Genomic DNA, 17,792 nt, shown 5'->3' with positions numbered 1-17,792 from the left:
CGTGAAGCTTTTTCAAAACAACATGATAAATGTGAAATTTGTCCTGAGAGTGCGGATGTAAACTGAAAGGGTTCTCTGGCTCATTGTGCGCCATAAATTTTACTATAATTTGCCCATTAGAATGAGGATTTTAGCCTTACAGTGAGGAGATAACACAAAACACAACAAATAAACCTCCCTTTCTCCTTTGGGGATATAAGCAAGAATTGTGGGATTTAGTGAGGAGTGCTTTGGGTGTCACCCTGACACTCATATTTTTAGCCTGCACTTCTTCACATTTTGGGAAATGATAGCAACTGATAACAGCTTTCAGTAGTTCCTGTTTGCATTGTACCTATAAACGTACACACAACTACAGCTAGATTACTGTAACACTGAATTAAACTTAAATAGCTCATAATTCTCATAATTTTTCTCTCATTTCTAAGTGGATATATGATTTTGCATTTGCAGTGTCCATTGGAGATGACGGTATCTTTGCCTAATGTGAAACACACTTAATGTAAAAATACACGTATCATGCAGCGCTGCCACTAAAAGTCGATGAATCAGGTGACGATACTGGTTCAGATTCCTCAAGTTAAACATTAATTAATCTTATTCTATGCGATGCACTCAGGTAAAACTGAAGATGAAACCTGATGTCAGTTGTTATTGCCCAAGTGTTTATCTGTTAAGGCAGCATGTAATATCTTTTCAAAAACAAAAATTTTACAGTCTGCAAACAGCCATAATGTGTATAAATAAACCTAATTTTCAGCCTAAAAGTTATTCAAATGCCCTTTTAGACAGGAAATAGAGGCCTAGTTCATGTAACATTATGCTTATGTCTCTCTTTGCTTCCCTGCTGAAAAAACAATGTCAAACACTCAAACTGTCACAGTGAACTAAATCCTATTCGACCCTTTGGCATTCTGCTTCAGTATCACAGCTGTATGTCCAGATTTAACCAAGTTATAACTCATACAGGGAGCCAGAATTTTGGCACACATTGTATTAAACTGCATAGTCATATCATGAACTGTTTATAGCCAGTAGTCATAAAGATTTCTTTCTCTGCACTAAAGTGTTGGACATACACAGAGACCAACAAACCATTCAGCCAGTCCACCACTGCTGCTGCGTCTTTAAAACACATTCAAACACTCAGTCACATTAGAAAGACATTAATCACCGCACACTTACCTTGGGTCATGTAAACCAGACTTCCTGTGAGCAGAGCCACACAGTTGGTGGGCTGGTGGTTGTGCAGGTACTGGAAACCCCAGCCCCGGACGTAGGACTTCTCGTACATCAGGCGTGACGCGTTGCCGATCACCTGCAGGAAGCGCTCCTGCTGGCCCTTGTTCAAATACTCGTACAGGAAGTCATAAGCGGTGGCAAACCCGACCAAAGAGTGTGCCAGAGGAACTTCATCCCAGGGGGCGTCTTTGACCAGCCTGCAGCACAAACAACAGGATACAGCCAAAAGGTAAGGCGTTAGCTGCATGCAAAATCTGTGTAAGTAAGTGTGAAATTGTTGCTCTTTCCAATAAAGTTCTGGCAAATGGCTTCTCATGAACAAGAACCTTTCCTTTGCAAATCCTTTTAATTAACACTAACAGAGCTGTAAAATATCTCATCACTTTGAAAGCAAATATAAAGACGCTAAGTAGCAGTTTTAACCACAATTACAGCCGCACCAATAAAGAAAGATTAAAAGTGTAGCATTAAGAGGGCACACTTTCTCCTGGTCAACAAATGCTAGGCGTGAAGACTGCTGACTTCTGTGCATTTCAGGAGTACAAAAAGCCGCAAAAAAAGAAAAAAGTGAAAGGTGATAATGCTGCTTAATTAAAAAGAAATGAACTTCAGATGTGAGGACTGTATTTAAACAGCCATTAAGTCAGTCTCTGGATTAAGCTGAGATTTACACAAAGGTTCTGCTGAGCTCAAAAAGAGCACCAATGTCATCAAGTCTTGCTGCTGCACATTGAGGCTGTTTTTCCAAAGGAATTCATGAAAAAATAAAATCTTTCCACATGGGAAGATAAATCAGTATCTGCGGCAGCATTTCCAATTCAAAACTGAAATTTTCATGATCTTGAGAAAGTTTAATAGTAAAATATTCCAGCATTTCCACCTCTGTTGTAGAGATCAGGTCACACTTAGACCGAAAGACTCTGTGGGAACCTTCAGCTTTCCAAATAAACATGATTTTTACGTGAATCACTTCAAATGCTTGTGTCTGGAGTCTGACACAAAGTAAACACCAGATCTGCATCCTGGAAATGAAATTTTGGGTAACTGTCCAGCTGAACCAACCGCCCTGCTAAATTCATCAGCAAACACCAGACTGCATTTATGCCGTCTTCTCAGGAAACTTAGAACACTCTTTTTCTAATGTCATCATTCCAATTTTTCAGCTGTACGTCCTGCTGCTTGTCCAGAATGACCCAATGCTTGTGCCCGCACAGACCTCCACCTGCTGCCAGTGCATTAAGCTATGAAGTCCACATGATGAAGTGTTTCTCTGCTAACAGCCACAAAGACAAAGACAGCGGACGAAAAAGAAACTGTGGTAACAAAGGAACCAAATTATAAAATATACCACAGACATAATATTTAGAGCAGGGCTAGGCAGTAGTTTTTTTGGTGCCATTAGGCAACAATTCCATAATATCAGCACAGAATATTGTTATTCAAGTTAACTAAACTTCTGCACCTTCTCTTGACCCTGTTTTCAGTATTTAGGGAAATTCAGCCCATCGTGGCAGAAATCAATCAATTAGGGGTGTGTTTATAATGAGGTTGTCATTTTTATTGGCTGCTCTGCAAGTACGATGGTGGAAAGCCAAAAATCTTGCAAGAAAAGTTGCTAAAATTTAGCATTAGCAGCAGCCAAAACTGCAAAGTCCCCCAAAATAGGAAGACAGACTCATCTAAAAGACAACTTGGCAACAAACAAATGCAGTTAAACACGTGTCAGTCCTGGCAAGCGTACTTAGAAATCCGGAGATATGTACAGTACCGGATATATTGCGAGTTTGAATTTTCATTTTTTAAAAATTACTTCCTGTACGAATGCATTCTTGAAATCTGCTGTTGAGATTCCTCATTGACCGCTGCAACATCTCAGCTGGGATACTGTGAATTTCATCCTGAATTCTCTGTTTTAACTCATCCATTCTTGGTCAAGTCGTGTACATTTTACTCTTGAGATAGCCCCAGGTAGATTTGAAGAATGCATTCGTACAGGAGGACGCCATCTACAGGAAGTAATTTTTTAAAAATGAAAATTCCATCATTGTTTCTTAAATGGCATGTTTTAAGGTTTCAATTACTATGAATAAAATATTTTTCTTCCATCACTCTTGGTTTTATTGGATTTTTAAAAAGCTCCCGTTTTTTTGTGTCACCCTGTATATAATTTAGCATTTTGCTAACAATAGCCAAAAGCTCACTGCTGTGGCACAATCAATGTCATGCGTACATTTTACTCAGATCAGGCTTGTCTTGCGAGTACATATGAAGAAGATTGCACTTTCGAATTCCACTGGGATTTCTTGATTGCTTCCCTCTCTAGTGTGTATAGCTAAAATAAAATATCAAAACACAAGCAGCATTAAACCTCAAGAAGGATGGGGATATGTGGATATACAGTATTTAAAATTTGACTTGTTGAACACACACCTTAAACACAAGAAAATACAGACAATGTAATTTAATAAGTTCCTTTTGTCCAACAGCCCAAGTTGATAATTCGAGAATTACTAATATTTGTGTTTGACCGATTCATTTCTGTGCACATATTAGCTCTGTTTCTCCTGGCACTCAACAGGCTCCAAACTGGACCTGATAAGAAAGATTGTTTTGTACTATTGTGTGTCATATTACAAATGCAACTGTGATTTTTACTGAGGTTTCCTATTAGCCTTGGACCAGAACCTAAATGCATCAGTAGTATTGTAGCATCTGCTGGTAGCACTATTATACAATAGTAATATTGCACATTACTATGTAAAGGGCCCTAAAAAGATGCATATTATGAATTGGTTCTGTATAAATAATACTGAATTAAAAAAAATTACATACAACTTCCATGTGTTAAGTGGCAGCTGAGATTTATTTGAAAACCACAGCTTCTTTATGTCACCGTTTACTCATGTGACAACAAAAAGGGACTGCTAAGTCACTGTTGGACTGTATATTGAGAATGTAGTAGTATGCCAAAGCACACAAATCCTCACTTCTGTATGTTTGCTCAGACTGCATAAAGAGAAAAAAAAAAAGAGACGCAGGCACCAATCTGCCACAAAGTAGAAGCTCTCCATCTGAACATGGTTCCCGGAGTTGTTGCAGACATAATTGAAGGTCATGAATACCACAGCTGACTGAATCCCGGAGCCACTCTGCAGAAGCCCTAAGAGGTTCAGTGACCATAATAAAAGTGCGGCCAAGGAGAAAACTCACAGTGTGCTCTCGAGACGTGAAAACACATGCTCAGTGGCTTTTCGTTTCTGCACTGTGGCACACATCCTGATACTGTGAAAAATGTCCTGCAAATTGCACTAATGCCACATTGTCTAAAACTCCCCCAGAAATGAGCTGCTGGAAAATCCCCCGTCCTCCTGTTCAGTGGCTGGGGCAACACGGCAGCGGTGCAGCGAAATGAGGATTAAGCTGCCCTTCCACACAAAGGAGCAGGGCAAAAACTGAGTTCATCTGGTATCTGGGATTCAGGTCAACACTCACGTTTGTCCCTCTGCACTTGTTTCATGCACTAACATTAAAAAAACTTCTGCTGCATGCTGACAAGCTTAGACAAAGTGAAAAGTGGATGTTTTCACTGTCAGCGGCACTGCAGGGACCGAGCACTGCCAAGACACCGCAGCTGCATTTTGTGGTAGACAGGTGCAGCTATCCGGTTTTCACAATTTTAGTCTCTAGCTGCATAAATGTCTATGACGTCCACAATCAGTCATATAAGGAGAAAAAAAATGCTGCCTCATGGCAAGGAGAATTGCTGGAATATGACACATGTGATTCTACAGTTCAGCAAAACGAGAAAGATACAGAGAAAGACTGACAGAAATATCTGCGACACTCGTAGCTACAGATACACAGAGCTGGATATTGCAGATATTATAAACTGAAGAAGGCTGTTTTATTGGCTATAAAGTCAACTTTCCATTTGCAAGAGGAAAATTGTTTTATTTCCATTTAAAGAAATAAAATCTTGATTGAAGCACAGATAACAGCCAAAGAAAAGAACACCACATCTGTACTTGTGGACATACCAGGAGAGAAAAATTCTTAAGAAAAACTCTTAAGCCACAGGCCATGTCTTGAAATTTCCACCTGAAAAAAAATTGCCAAATTCAGTCAGTGACAGCATGGCAGTGAATCTGACAGCATCTGAGCTTTTTGGCTTTGTGTCTGAGTTAGCAACCTGGTTACTTTTTCATTAAAGTCATGGTGGCAGTCAGACTACAACGTCTGTCTGAAGTGCAAGTTGTCACATTTAGGGGCATTCATGCAGAAGTCACATACTTTTTTGTTTGTGTAAAGTGATTTAAAGAGGACTTCTTGCACAGTATTGGTCCAAAAACATCACTGAGTGCAATGTCTGAGTGTCAAAATCCTGAAACGTCTTTCATTCACTTTCCTCTACTGATTCAAATCCATCGCAAATTAAAATGTCTCTGCTAATAAAGCTTTAGTGCTAAGAGGACAGTCAGCAGGTCAGATTATTGAGATTTTCACTGATAAAGTGTGTAATTCAGTTTTGACAAAAATGTTAACAGGTGCTGAAGTTTAGTTTATTGCTTCCTGCTGTTTGTAGGAGTCTTTTCTCAGAATTTACAAAATACCTACAGGACTGGGTGGCAGTAGAATTCATTTAAGCTTCTAAAAAGCAGCACACAGTCACCTCAGGACCTCACAGACAATGGCTGCTTAAAAAAAACACTTTAAGACTTCCCTTTTTAAAGAGGTTGTTAACTTACTTTAAGGACTCCTTTTTAAAATTGTAATTTGAAGTGTTTGTACTGTTTCTTTTCACTGTGTACTTGTCACACTTTGAGATTTATATAAGTGAAAAGTGCTTTATAAGCATTGATGGCTTCTAATTATAACCGAAATGGACAACAACCTAAATGGGCTCATCCTGATGAGGCACGTCAGTTGGCTAGCTCAAAGACTAACACCACACACTTTGGCATGGGAGATCAGTGGTTCAATTTCCGATCAGGGTGCAGGTGTCCAATGAGGACCCTTAGGCAAGCTCCATAGCTGCCTGTCTACCTACCTCGTGTTGCATCAACTCTCACATGTATTTGGCATTGGATAAAAGTGTCTGCTAAATGAAAATGACATTTAATTATACAGAAATCAGGCATTGCTTAGTATTGGATGCATTCTAAAAATTATCAATTGCCACTCTTCCAATTCATCCATTTTCGCACTAAACGCACTCAACCTGGTGAATGATAATATTATCAACCAAGTGATAACATTTTGGCCAGTGTAGTACGAGTCTCAACTAAGGCATGAGAGCAGTGATTTTGCTAAAATTTTAAAACCAATCCTCATCACAGATTTGTTAGATAAGAAAGTTTTAATTTCAAAACTAATTTTCTCTCTTACCTCTAGTGACAGCAAGCCTTTTGAAATACCTGTCTCTGAGAAACAAAAGAGACGTCTCAATGCCACCAGAAGTAAATGAGGAAATGGTTATAATTGACATTTAAAAAAAGAAAACACTGCAGAGCTTCAGGCTTAAAGACGTTAATATGTTTTGAAAACTGTCTTCAAATGAAGCCATGTTTCCTGTGTTCAACAGCATCGGTGTAAACAACTATCTGCGGTGGTTTCATTCACAAATTATGACGCATACGGCTGTTTTTAAATTCAGCAGAGCTTTTGCAAAACAGTCATCTTCATTATCTACTCTCATCTCATTTGACATTATGGCGTTGATATGCAGCAATTTGAAATTGCTCGCCATGTTAAAAACAGAATAATGAGACTTGTGGCATTCTGCAGCTGTGCTCAACCACTTGAACACTGAGCCTGACATGTGCTTTACAGCGTCAAAACCGCAAATTCACGAGTTCCATATGAAGGTGGCTCGTCTTCCTGTCATACTTACTGAGAATTACTCAGCCTTGTGTAAGTTTGAGTAAGCACACACTGAAAACAGCGTCTATGACTGAGTTTTTAATCATATTTAGATTAAGCACACTCATAATGTAAAGCCTGATTACTAACCAAGTGGGAAGCTGCAATGAGCATTTGAGGACCCATGACTCCAGCCTGACAGTTTGGAAACTTATCAAGTGTAGGTTTGCTAGGAAGGACAACAAAATACTGCAAACTGCAATTAGAGCAGTGTGAAGTCGGTCCCTGTTTGGTCACCTGGATCTTGAAATTCAGACTCAACAATTCAGCTCACATCTGAATATTTCATTTCCTTGCACTGGGGGATGGAGGTGGGTGGGGGCATGTTCAGCAAACAGCTGCTAAACATATTTCCTGGACTAGAGGCTTATCGGACCACAATGCATCTTCACCAAACTTCTGCCCACAGAGAAAGATGAGAGCTCTCTGGAGATGTGATCGGGTTAAGAGCCTCTGAAAAGGAGGAGTTAATGCCCAGTAGATGCACACGTGGGGGTGGAAAAGAGATATCAGGTACAGACTGTAAACTGAAACACATTTCTCTTTTTCTCAGTAGAAGGAAAATAACAAATCACAAGGAATGAAAGGAAAGTAATACTTTTCTCTCACTGTGTGAAATTAAAGAGATGAAATAATAAAAGACAGAAAATCTACCAACTAGGCTGAGCCGCCATCCTCTCCATGTAGTCTTTGGCCAGGTCGAGGGCTCCGGCCCGATGCGGGTACAGCAAACAGAACATGGACAGCACTCCCAGGTTGTTCCCATAAACCTCGTTCCAGCGGGCACTGAACTCAGCGGGGCTCCAGGGAGGCAGATACTCCTCTGGGTGCTCCAGCATGGCTTCCCCAGCCTCGCGGATCCTCCTCGCCATATCCCGGTGAGTCCCTGCCGCGGCGTACTGCAGCTCCTCCACGTCGCCGCGACTGAAGTACAGCATGGGGTGACCATCGTAGTTGCCTCCCATGAAGGGGATTCCTCCGCCGGGGTCCACATCCACCGCGGCCGCCGGGCCAAGCAGGGGCCACAGCAGACTTATGAAGAAGACTGTGGGCGCCCCGCGGGTGTGCGTTCTCATCGTCTCATCAGAGATTGGACTGTGGCATTGCCGAAGGAACTCAGCTGAGAGGGAGAAATGAGGGGGGAGAGAAGAATTTGAGAAAGCCAGCCCATACTCTGCACAGCTTTTCTTACAAAAGCCCTGCATTCCTTGAATAATTAGATACAGCTGTAGGCCTGATGATGCAGGCTTTCCATACTGATGTGGGCCGTTATTGAGCAGAGCAGCTAGGAAATGATCAGTGCTGCCGGATAAAGTAGGAGTCAATGTTGTTAGACAAAGAGTTCACATTTCTTCTAGCTCCCAAGACAATAATGGCTCCTTAAATCTTTATTTACTAATTTGGAGATTTCACACCTTTGCACATTCACTTTCCAAGAAGCATTTCTCAGATCCTACTGTCAGACACGTCTAACCCTGCACACCCAGATGGCCAGACGAGCTTTCCTGGAGGTCATAAATGACCCATTACTGCAGTAACATTAGTCTGGTCTACTGAAACAAGCTCTAAACCAAACTGCTTTACAGAGACACACAAGCTGGCTAACGTCTCTGCCCTGAACATGAGAGTAAATTCCATGACCTTAGTGGAGCTCTTGGCAAAGGCCCGGTGGAAAAGCATTTGGTAGTGATTTAAGGGACGTCTAGACTGGACCGGGCTGTACATGCAGTTTGCGTTGTGTTTGATAAACAAAGAAAGCTTAAGCTGGGATGTAAAACTGGTTCTCCTGCTGAAGTTAATTTTGACATTTGACCTCATGAGGCGTCACATTCCTCTGTGGTGAACACGAGGGTGGAAGACTCACAGCCTAGACCAAACCATCAAGACAGATCAGATTCATCACAGTGGAGCCGTAGTCTGCTTCTTTATTATACTGATCTGAAACAACAGTTTCCAAACAGTTTTTCCAAATTCGCCAAATAATATTTTGATAGTTGCTACAGTAGGTCTCTGCCACACACTAGTGACTGTTTAGTGACCTAATAGAGTAAAATACATTACATGTGATGTATCCTGACAGGTCCCTGAAGCAGATAGAATTTCAGAAACACTCAAACGCCTCCCTTCATTTTTTATTATCAAAAGGATATTTCATTTTTCTCTAATTCTGTCAACTGCTCATATATTGCCACATCATGCTGAAACAATCTACAATTTTAATCACACTACTTTGACAATCATAAATCATCAAATCAAGCAAAAAATTCCAAATGTGTTTGCACCTTATTAAATGCTTAGATTTACAGCGTAAAATCACTGCACAATACATTCTTTTTCCATTTACGTTTAATAAACTACGCAATCAATGTTCGAGAAAACAATGAATAGATTACCGAATAACTAAAATAACTTCTAGCCACTTTGAAATTAAGATTTCAGAGACACCTTAAGTCCTTTTAGCATCTAGAGTGTCAAACCTAAAGAAACGGCCACCTGTCATGTGTCTTCAGCAAAGCATTACAAGAAAAGTGTGTCGGACAGCTATAATGACTAATCAATTAGTTGTCAGATATCCTTGACAGTTTGGATAGTGTATCAGTTGGAGAATATTTTCAAGGAAACTAAAAATCCAGATTCTCTGATTCTAGTTCCTAAAACATCTGTAGAGTTTGTAGCTATATAAGTAGAACTCCAACAATTAAAGCTGTCATTGACAATTTTGAAAATTAACTGTTCTGAATAATTTTAAGGACAAAAAAAATCTAAATTCCGATTCTAGCTCCTTAAAAGTGAATATTGGCTGGTTCCATTTATTTTTAATGACAGTAAATTAAATATATCTGGGTTGCAGATTTGGTGAAGTCCTCTTGGGCTTTGGGGAGCACTAGTTTCTAGACCAAACTAATTGAACAATCAATGAAATAATTAACCAATATTGAAAATAACTGTGAGTTGCAGCCCTACATGCAACACCGATTTTTTGACAACTTATTTCCAGGTTTAAAATAGTCTCATAAGCCTATTTAACTAGATGAAAACTCCCAGCAGTCTGATACATCTATTAAGAAACACAACAGAAGACAATGCTATTAAATAGGAAAATTTTACAAGGCCTGATTTTAATATTAATACCTCTTTTATGTGTGCCTAACTATTCAAACTACATTAAGAGGATTTAATCTGGAAAATATCTGACATGTCTGTGTTTTAATTGCAAAATACACACTCCCCAGTGTTGCTAATAACCCTCCAATTCCCTGAATAAATACAAGACATGACCTCAGGGCCCTAATGAAAGCTAGGCCCTGCTTTAAGTGTCTGTGCTACACTAAGGTATTACCTTATGCTACTTGGCAGCACTCTCACCTCCCTGTAAGGACTTTTAATTTCCTTGTCACAAATGCCTATTGTATTTTCACTCATAAAAAGCAGCTAAATGCTAACATGTTGTCATTACAGAGGTAATTAGCCACGTTACTTTGGAGCTCCCAAGCTATTTCCAAGTGATTAGCTCAACAAATTTAAACGATATTTACCCAGAAACGTGAAAATTGCTGGTGACTGTCAACTTAGTTTTGTCCTAAAATGACAAGAAGGTAAAACAGCAGAGGTTTCATTGTCAAACCACCAGAAACAGTTGAGCTCGGACCCATAAAAAGGCGTCCCTCCCTCCGCAGACACTGCTGCTTCTCCTGCCTCATGCCAATAAGATGCTACCTTTTACTTTTCTAAACTTTAAGCTAACGCGCCGCTAATTAACTCTCTCCGTTTCGTTAACAAGCCACAAAGATGGGCTAAAGCGGCCGTTTTACCTCAATAAAACCTTCTCCTACAAAAAACACTTACGCTAACTTTGATGTAAATCAATCATCGATGGTATTGATGATCCAAATCAACGCACAAAAGTAGCCTTGTTCCTGCCGACCACGACCAGACTTCGGGGGGCAGGAAAAGTAGACTTTACCTGTCAGAAGCGGCGCCGGGGGATCGTCGTCCTCACCGCGGTCATGTCCTCCGCAATGATGTTAGAAAGGGTCAAGAAAATGCGGTCGTAGCGGTGTTTTTTTTATTGCTATTTCAGAGGCGAAAGAAAGTTAGAGAGCGGAGGGAGGTATGAGGGAGAGCGGAGGGAGAGAGAGCGTCATGCTGGCGAGTGAGGAGGGGCAGCAGGGGAGAGAGGCTTAAAGGGGACCTAATGAAGGCAGTGGCCGCCCTCCTCCCCACGCTGCTCGGCTAACAGGTAGCTGGGGAGAAGCCTCAAATTCATAGCGAAACAGAAGGCACAGAGCAGGCATGGAGGCTTTACACGATTTAAATGCCTCCTCACATACACTGGACTTCATAATTAATCCCCCAACATAGATATTTAATATTAAACTCTGTAAGTAGCATGAGAAATGTTTTTGCTAGCACTAATTTCTATGCTAATTATTAGCTTCTACTTTAGTTTTTTTTAGTGCACTAATAATTGCAGCCAGTGCTATAATTCATAGTGTTCTTCAATAATACACGCAAATTAAATAGAAAAAAAAGCAGAACATCCGGCAACACTTTTCAGACTTAATATCCACAACATTACCAGGTTCATCAATACATTAAAGTGACTGCACTTTGTCATTCAAGCACCTTTTGGACATCTAACAGCAACTGAATGTGTCTGCATCATGTCTGTAAAAGTGGCACAAGCAATCTCCATCGAAAAACTTTTCAGTCAGCAGATTTGAAACATTGCAGGGTTCTTAAATCAGTTTAAGTGATTGCATTCTGTCTTTCAAGCTGCTTTCAGACACACTGCTCTGTTAATCACCTGAATACATCTACATCACATCCATAAAAGTCGCACCAGCAATCTCCATCTATCCATCTATCAATCTGTTTGTGTTGTATCTATCTCAGATGTACATCATTTTGGATAAACGCATCTGCTAAATGAAGTTGTAGAACTGTAGAATCTAAAGGCGCTTTCCGACATGGTATGTGGAACATTGTTGGGCTCATCAGTCCATTCAAGTGTCTGCATTCAGTCTCATAAGATTCTTTGAAACTTGTACTCTGTTCTGTTAATCTGATGGCAGCTGAACATGTACGCAGCACACCAGCAATTTCCAGCTAGACAGACGTGGGACATTGGACATTGCTGGCTTGTTAAACCTGTTTAAAGTGACACCATTCTGTCTGTGAAGTTCCTTTCAGACATGCACTTCGTTCTGGTAATTTGACGCCATGTCTGAATGCACACCCTCGACACTTTTCTGTACAAATTGTGTCGGCAACCTCCATCTTAAGCAGCTTTCAGACATGGGATATAGAACGCTGCTGGCTTCTTTAATCAGTAAAAGTCTTCCAAGCACCTTTGAGACATGCATCCCACTAGATTAATCTGGTGACACCTGAATTTACTGGCGTCATGTCTAAAGGTGCACCCTGGTTACTTTTATGTAAAAGCTGCAATAGCAATCTTGATTTGAAGCTGCTTCCACACACATGATATGGAACATAGCTGGCTTCTTTGATTAAAATGATGGCATTGAGTATTTCAGAAGTGCACCCCATTCTGTTAATCTAACAACAAATTGTCAACATCATATCTGAATGCACAAACTGGTCACTTTGCTGTAAAAGTTGTGAAAGTAGTTGTCTCCAAAGAGAGAGAATTCAGCGCAACTTTATAAATTAGTATAGTTATAAAGTATCCTGAAGAATTCGTGGAAAGTACATCAGTAAGGGTCAGGATCTAATGGCAAATCAGACAGGGGAGCTGTTACACACAGAGTGGCGGTTTAGTTGGTTGCTTCCAGCTATTTAGGACTATTTCCTTTGGAGTAATTAAATACCTGCAACAACAGACAGCATTATGGTTCCATGCATGCCTCCAAAGAGACACACTTTTGTACAGAGCAACAGTAGTAACTTCATGATCAACTTTTTATTCTAAATTATCCGTGATATGAAAACAGAATGGACCAGGATATAACGGCAAAGGTCCACTGTATTCTTTTCTGTCAGAATTGCAGTTCATCAAGAGCAGTTGTTTTTGTTTTTGTTCCATTGCAGCCGTCCTCAGGTTGAGTCCTGAATTTTTAGTTTCACTGTTTAAGAAACAAGCTGGGCTGTTGGTTATTTGGACACTTTCATAAGCTGCTGTTATTATGCATTATGAATCAGAAAGTGTATTACATGCATACCATGGCTCGTTCTGTAACTATGGTCGATATGTCTGAAAATGATGATGAAAATGAACGGACAATTACCTATGACTGAATGACCAAAAGCCATTACATCAATGGACTGGTCACTCTCTGTGCTGGGGCTAATGTATAATTACGAGTATTTTATGCTCACTTGCTTCGCAGATTCACATATGAATCCCGCCGCTGACTGATGCTGCAGGTATTCAAAAAACTCAAGAGAAAGAACTCCTTCTAGCAACTTCAGTGCCTGTTAACATCTTGTGGGGGGGGGGGGGGTGAAATCAAGCGCATACTTTCCAAGTGACAAAACACAATGTTGATTTTCCACCCACTTACACATATTAGATGTCTCAAATGGGTGTAAAATGTCTTAGCCTTGGCTTGTCGTCCTCCTTAAACCTGTTCTACCACACCATATTATAAGGTTACAGCATGTACAGTACAGGGCTGACGTCTGCAATGAAAGCTCGACAAACTTCATGTAAGAAAATCGTAGAACATTTTATTTCATTGACAGTACTTCAACACTTGAACACAGAATTGAACTTTCCCTGTGTTGTCAAGAACTTAAGACCACAAATGAATCCAACATAAGGCAAATGTGCATGTCAAATTTTCCAGGTCAGATGAGAAAAGAAGAGTACAATCACTACAGCTGTATGCATAAAACACTTGCACACACAGCACAAGTAATAATTCACTTTGGATGACCAATCTCACTTACAATCTCACTAACCCTGCGGCCGTATGCTGCTTATTGTCAAAATAATCCGTCCTCACTTATGAGATGATGGTCATCTTAAAGGAACACTTTGACATTTGGGAAATCTTCTTGTTTAATGACTTAATCAGAAAAAAATGAAAAGATTTAAACCAGTGTCATCTCTGTGTGGTTACCATAGAGACAGACCTGGGGCGTTTAGCACAGCTTAACACGAAGACTGGAAGAAAGTAGTATCCAAAAAAAAAAAAGGACGTGCAAATCTCCAGAACAGCTTCGTTAACATGTTGCCCCTCGTTTATGCAAAGCATGTTTAAAATGAAAAGGTGTTGTGGTTTTACAAGCCTAAGCTTAGCTAATTTATGAGCTGCAACAACTCGGTGCAGTGACACAGTAAGCATGACACTTCTCATTTGAAACTGTAATTCATAATATACAAGCAGGCCGACCTGTCAAAATTCCTCCTCACTGTATTTTTACTGGCTTCTCCCTTGTTGCTCCAATCTTTGAGACAAATGGAGTAAACCAGGTAACCAAAGCGAGTGGAAAAAATTACATCAAATATTTTGAGAACTGAGATGATAGAATTTTGGATTTGGCACTATAAATTGAAAAGTAATGAGCCAATTTAAAATTCAGTGCAAACTTTATGCAATTAGTTCAGTAGTTATCGCTTGTTCGAGTATGAAGAACCTCAAATGCTCTCTTCCTGTTCTTTGCACGCCTGTGTGTTGATGGAAATTTTGGGCCCAATCCGAAATGGAACCCGAGAAAACCAGCTCAAAATATAAGGACGGACCTGAACAGGCTTTTATTTACAACCCTGTTGAATCTTTGCAGAGCTTACAATCTAATTTACGCTCTTATTGATCAAGGACATTGGGACGCTGTAATATGACAGTTGAAACGGTAAAAGGAAAAAAATCCACAGGCTAGCAGTTTTGTTGGGATTCTGTGACATGCTCAAGATGTAATACTAGAAGAAGACAATATAATACAACATGGGTTAAACTGATCAATTGTTGACCCCAATGCCCTCCATCTTTTAGTTGCTCTGTTGGTCATGCCGATTCCAAACAGAAACTTTGAATACTTGTTTGAACCTGACTCAACTTGGTTCTCCAGTCTCAGTTACTATCAACCAACGAACCAAAGACCCTTAATCCTAACCCAACAATTCTTCAAAGTGGTTCTTGTGTTAGAGATAAGCTTTCCCAGAGTTATTGCAAGATGTATTTTACCACTTATAACCATAGTCTATATAACATATGGATGTATACGTAGGCTTCTCGGTCTGAAAAGTGAAGCCTTTAAGTGCCTTAAACCTGTACTCTTTCTAATTGCCAGCAGGGGCAACTCCTCTGGTTGTCAAAAGAAGTCAGATTATATAGAAGTCTCAGTGGCAACATCCATCTTTTACATACAGTTGTTGCTTTACGGTGATTTAGTGCAGTTTGGTATTCATGCTAAGCTGTGCTAAGCACTTAAAATGCACAAAAATGAACATGACACCAATCTTCTTAGACAGCAACAAAGTAAACTTCCACAGGTGGTTCCCAAAACTGAGTGTTCCCTAAGTATTATGGCACGACTTGTCTATGCACACTGACAAAATAACCATTCAGAAGTCGGTTAAAGCATATCTGAATCTGCATATGAATGAAGCACAAGAAGTCCACATTTTTACACAATCACTCAAAAGATTCACTGTTGCACCAAAAGTAATACAGAGAACATCTAGCATAGTCTTCATCGTCGATTGTTATTATTATTATCATTATTATTATTATTGATGTTTCCCAAAGTAGTGTTTTTTTGAAACAGCCAACACAAAGGACAATATTGTGCTAGTTTTTTTTCTTTTTTTTAGCAACAATGACCTGAAGATTAACACCTTCCACGAAACTGACACAGGGGAAACAATAGGTCTTAAACCTCGTGTTAAGGTTACTAAAATGCATACAATTAAACCATATCTAAAAAAAAAAGGAGGAGGACTTCACAATAACAGTGTTGTACAGAAATACTGACACAAGGATTTCAAAGGATCTTAAGGGACACGCACTCCTGTTTTACTTTCAGTAGATCACGTTCTTGAGGTAATCACTTCGGGGAAAAAGAGACGGGCAAAATGTTCACTTCGAAGAATTCAAACAATCTATGATGGAAAATAAGAGGGGGCCTCACACACATGAAACAATAAGAACACTACATCTCCTAATATTACTGTATGCAGACACACACGCACACTTATTTTGTCGTATTTCCACGTGTACGTTAACACTAAACCACGAAACAACGTTCAAATGTAGGCGTTTATTACAGAGAGATACTGTGGCTTACATTCACATGGTTTCTCTGAACGGGTGAGGAGTGTATGCTTCCTGTGCTCCACAGATGGTGGCGGGGTCAGGTGGGAAACTACAGGCAAAAAATGGAGGCACATTCCTCTCCTGAGGCAGAGGGGTAAGGGAGGACTTTTCTCTTTTCCTTTTTTTTTCCTTCTTCTCTTCTCCTTTCTCTTTTCTTGTTTTACGACAGACTCTCGCACCTCTTCAGCAAAGAATCCGGGGGCCTGGGGTAGTAGCCGGTGGTGCAGGGCTTGTCGGGCGAAAACCTGGGGAACTTGTAATCCAGAGGCAGATCTAGAAAGAGTTAAAAAAAAAAAAAAAGAAAATCAAACAGGAAAGTCAACTGCAAGTGATCCAATGCAGACTGCCTGGACTTTTAATGCCCCACTGCTGCTGAGAAAGTGGCGATCGGGTATTCAGAGGGAAAGCACACTTTGTTCTGAACAGCAGGTAGTAATCAGTCAGTCCAGAGAGTGTGGGACCCCAAAAGACAACTTTGGCATTAAACGTTCCTAAATTACAGGCCTGCAAACTCAAAAAGGATGAGAAAGGTGACAGTTGTGAAACGGAATCCCCTGTGGGACAAGGGGAATTTCCCCCCTGCTGAGCAGACATCAGGACAGGGTATTAAAGTGAGAGCTAATTTGTATGGCATGTTGTTTAACCCAGTGAACCCCAAAACCCGCCAGGGGGTTGAAAAGGCATGCTCGCTTTTTTTTTTTTTGAAAGACTGCCAAAATGACACAATTTATCCAAGAAAGAAATTGTAAAAACAGAATCACTGGATCTTCAACTTTCTGACAGTCCTTGAACTAATAATTTGTGACGTGCAGTTCTGTCAAAAGCCTAACCAAATGTGAGCTTAAAATTGTAAAAAAAAAAAAATTTTTTAATCAGAAATCCCTTTATTTTGATTGGCTTAACAAAAACTAAACAGTTGTCTCTGTTAAAAACAAAAAAAATCTGCACTCCTTCCTGTAATCAGGAAGCCATAAGAACGTAATTTGCAACCAACTAAGACACGTAAAAAAGAAAAAAAATTGAGGAGATTCCAAGTTTTTCATTTTTGTAAAAATCAATAATCAAAGGAATTCAACTGTTAGTTATTTTCTCCTTTTATATAATTTATGGCATTTATAACTGTATTATGGTGTACAGAAGTTATTTTTGAGCTTTTCTACTTTTACCCATGGTTTGCTGTTTCCATAGAGCTGCAGGACTTCATATTGTGATGAAAACTGAGAATAAAGTGAGTAAAAATGTGACAGGAGCATAAAACAAAGAGTAACAAGTTCAGAATGTCAATCATGTCTGGAGGAAAACACGTTCCAAACAGAAACCGTTAAATGTGGACAAAATCTATCAGGT

The 17,792-nt window shown here is 39.9% G+C and overlaps 2 protein-coding genes across 3 annotated transcripts in view; both read right to left on the bottom strand.

Annotated features, from left to right (window-relative positions):
• Positions 1-11,344, bottom strand: part of dse (dermatan sulfate epimerase) — a 29,086-nt gene extending 17,742 nt beyond the window's left edge. Inside the window, exons 1-3 of one of the 2 annotated variants that reach the window (XM_022193785.2) lie at positions 11,126-11,344; positions 7,816-8,281; positions 1,186-1,439 (exon numbers count right to left, since the gene is read on the bottom strand). In XM_022193785.2, the coding sequence (XP_022049477.1) occupies positions 1,186-1,439; positions 7,816-8,237 (676 nt within the window). In that variant the 5' untranslated portion in view covers positions 8,238-8,281; positions 11,126-11,344. Of the gene's footprint in view, positions 1-1,185; positions 1,440-7,815; positions 8,282-11,125 lie in introns of those variants that run through there. The other variant, XM_051960699.1, reaches the window with a different exon arrangement.
• Positions 11,345-13,834: 2,490 nt separating this feature from the next.
• The window catches only part of nt5dc1 (5'-nucleotidase domain containing 1), an 84,298-nt gene continuing 80,340 nt past the window's right edge, over positions 13,835-17,792 (bottom strand). Inside the window, exon 12 of the mRNA XM_051960711.1 lies at positions 13,835-16,718. Coding sequence (XP_051816671.1) covers positions 16,606-16,718 — 113 coding nt within the window. The 3' untranslated portion in view covers positions 13,835-16,605. The remainder of the gene's footprint in view (positions 16,719-17,792) is intronic.

The sequence above is a fragment of the Acanthochromis polyacanthus genome, chromosome 16 (genome assembly GCF_021347895.1).
Source record: "Acanthochromis polyacanthus isolate Apoly-LR-REF ecotype Palm Island chromosome 16, KAUST_Apoly_ChrSc, whole genome shotgun sequence".
Taxonomy (NCBI): domain Eukaryota; kingdom Metazoa; phylum Chordata; class Actinopteri; family Pomacentridae; genus Acanthochromis; species Acanthochromis polyacanthus.
This window is presented reverse-complemented; position numbering and strand designations above follow the sequence as displayed.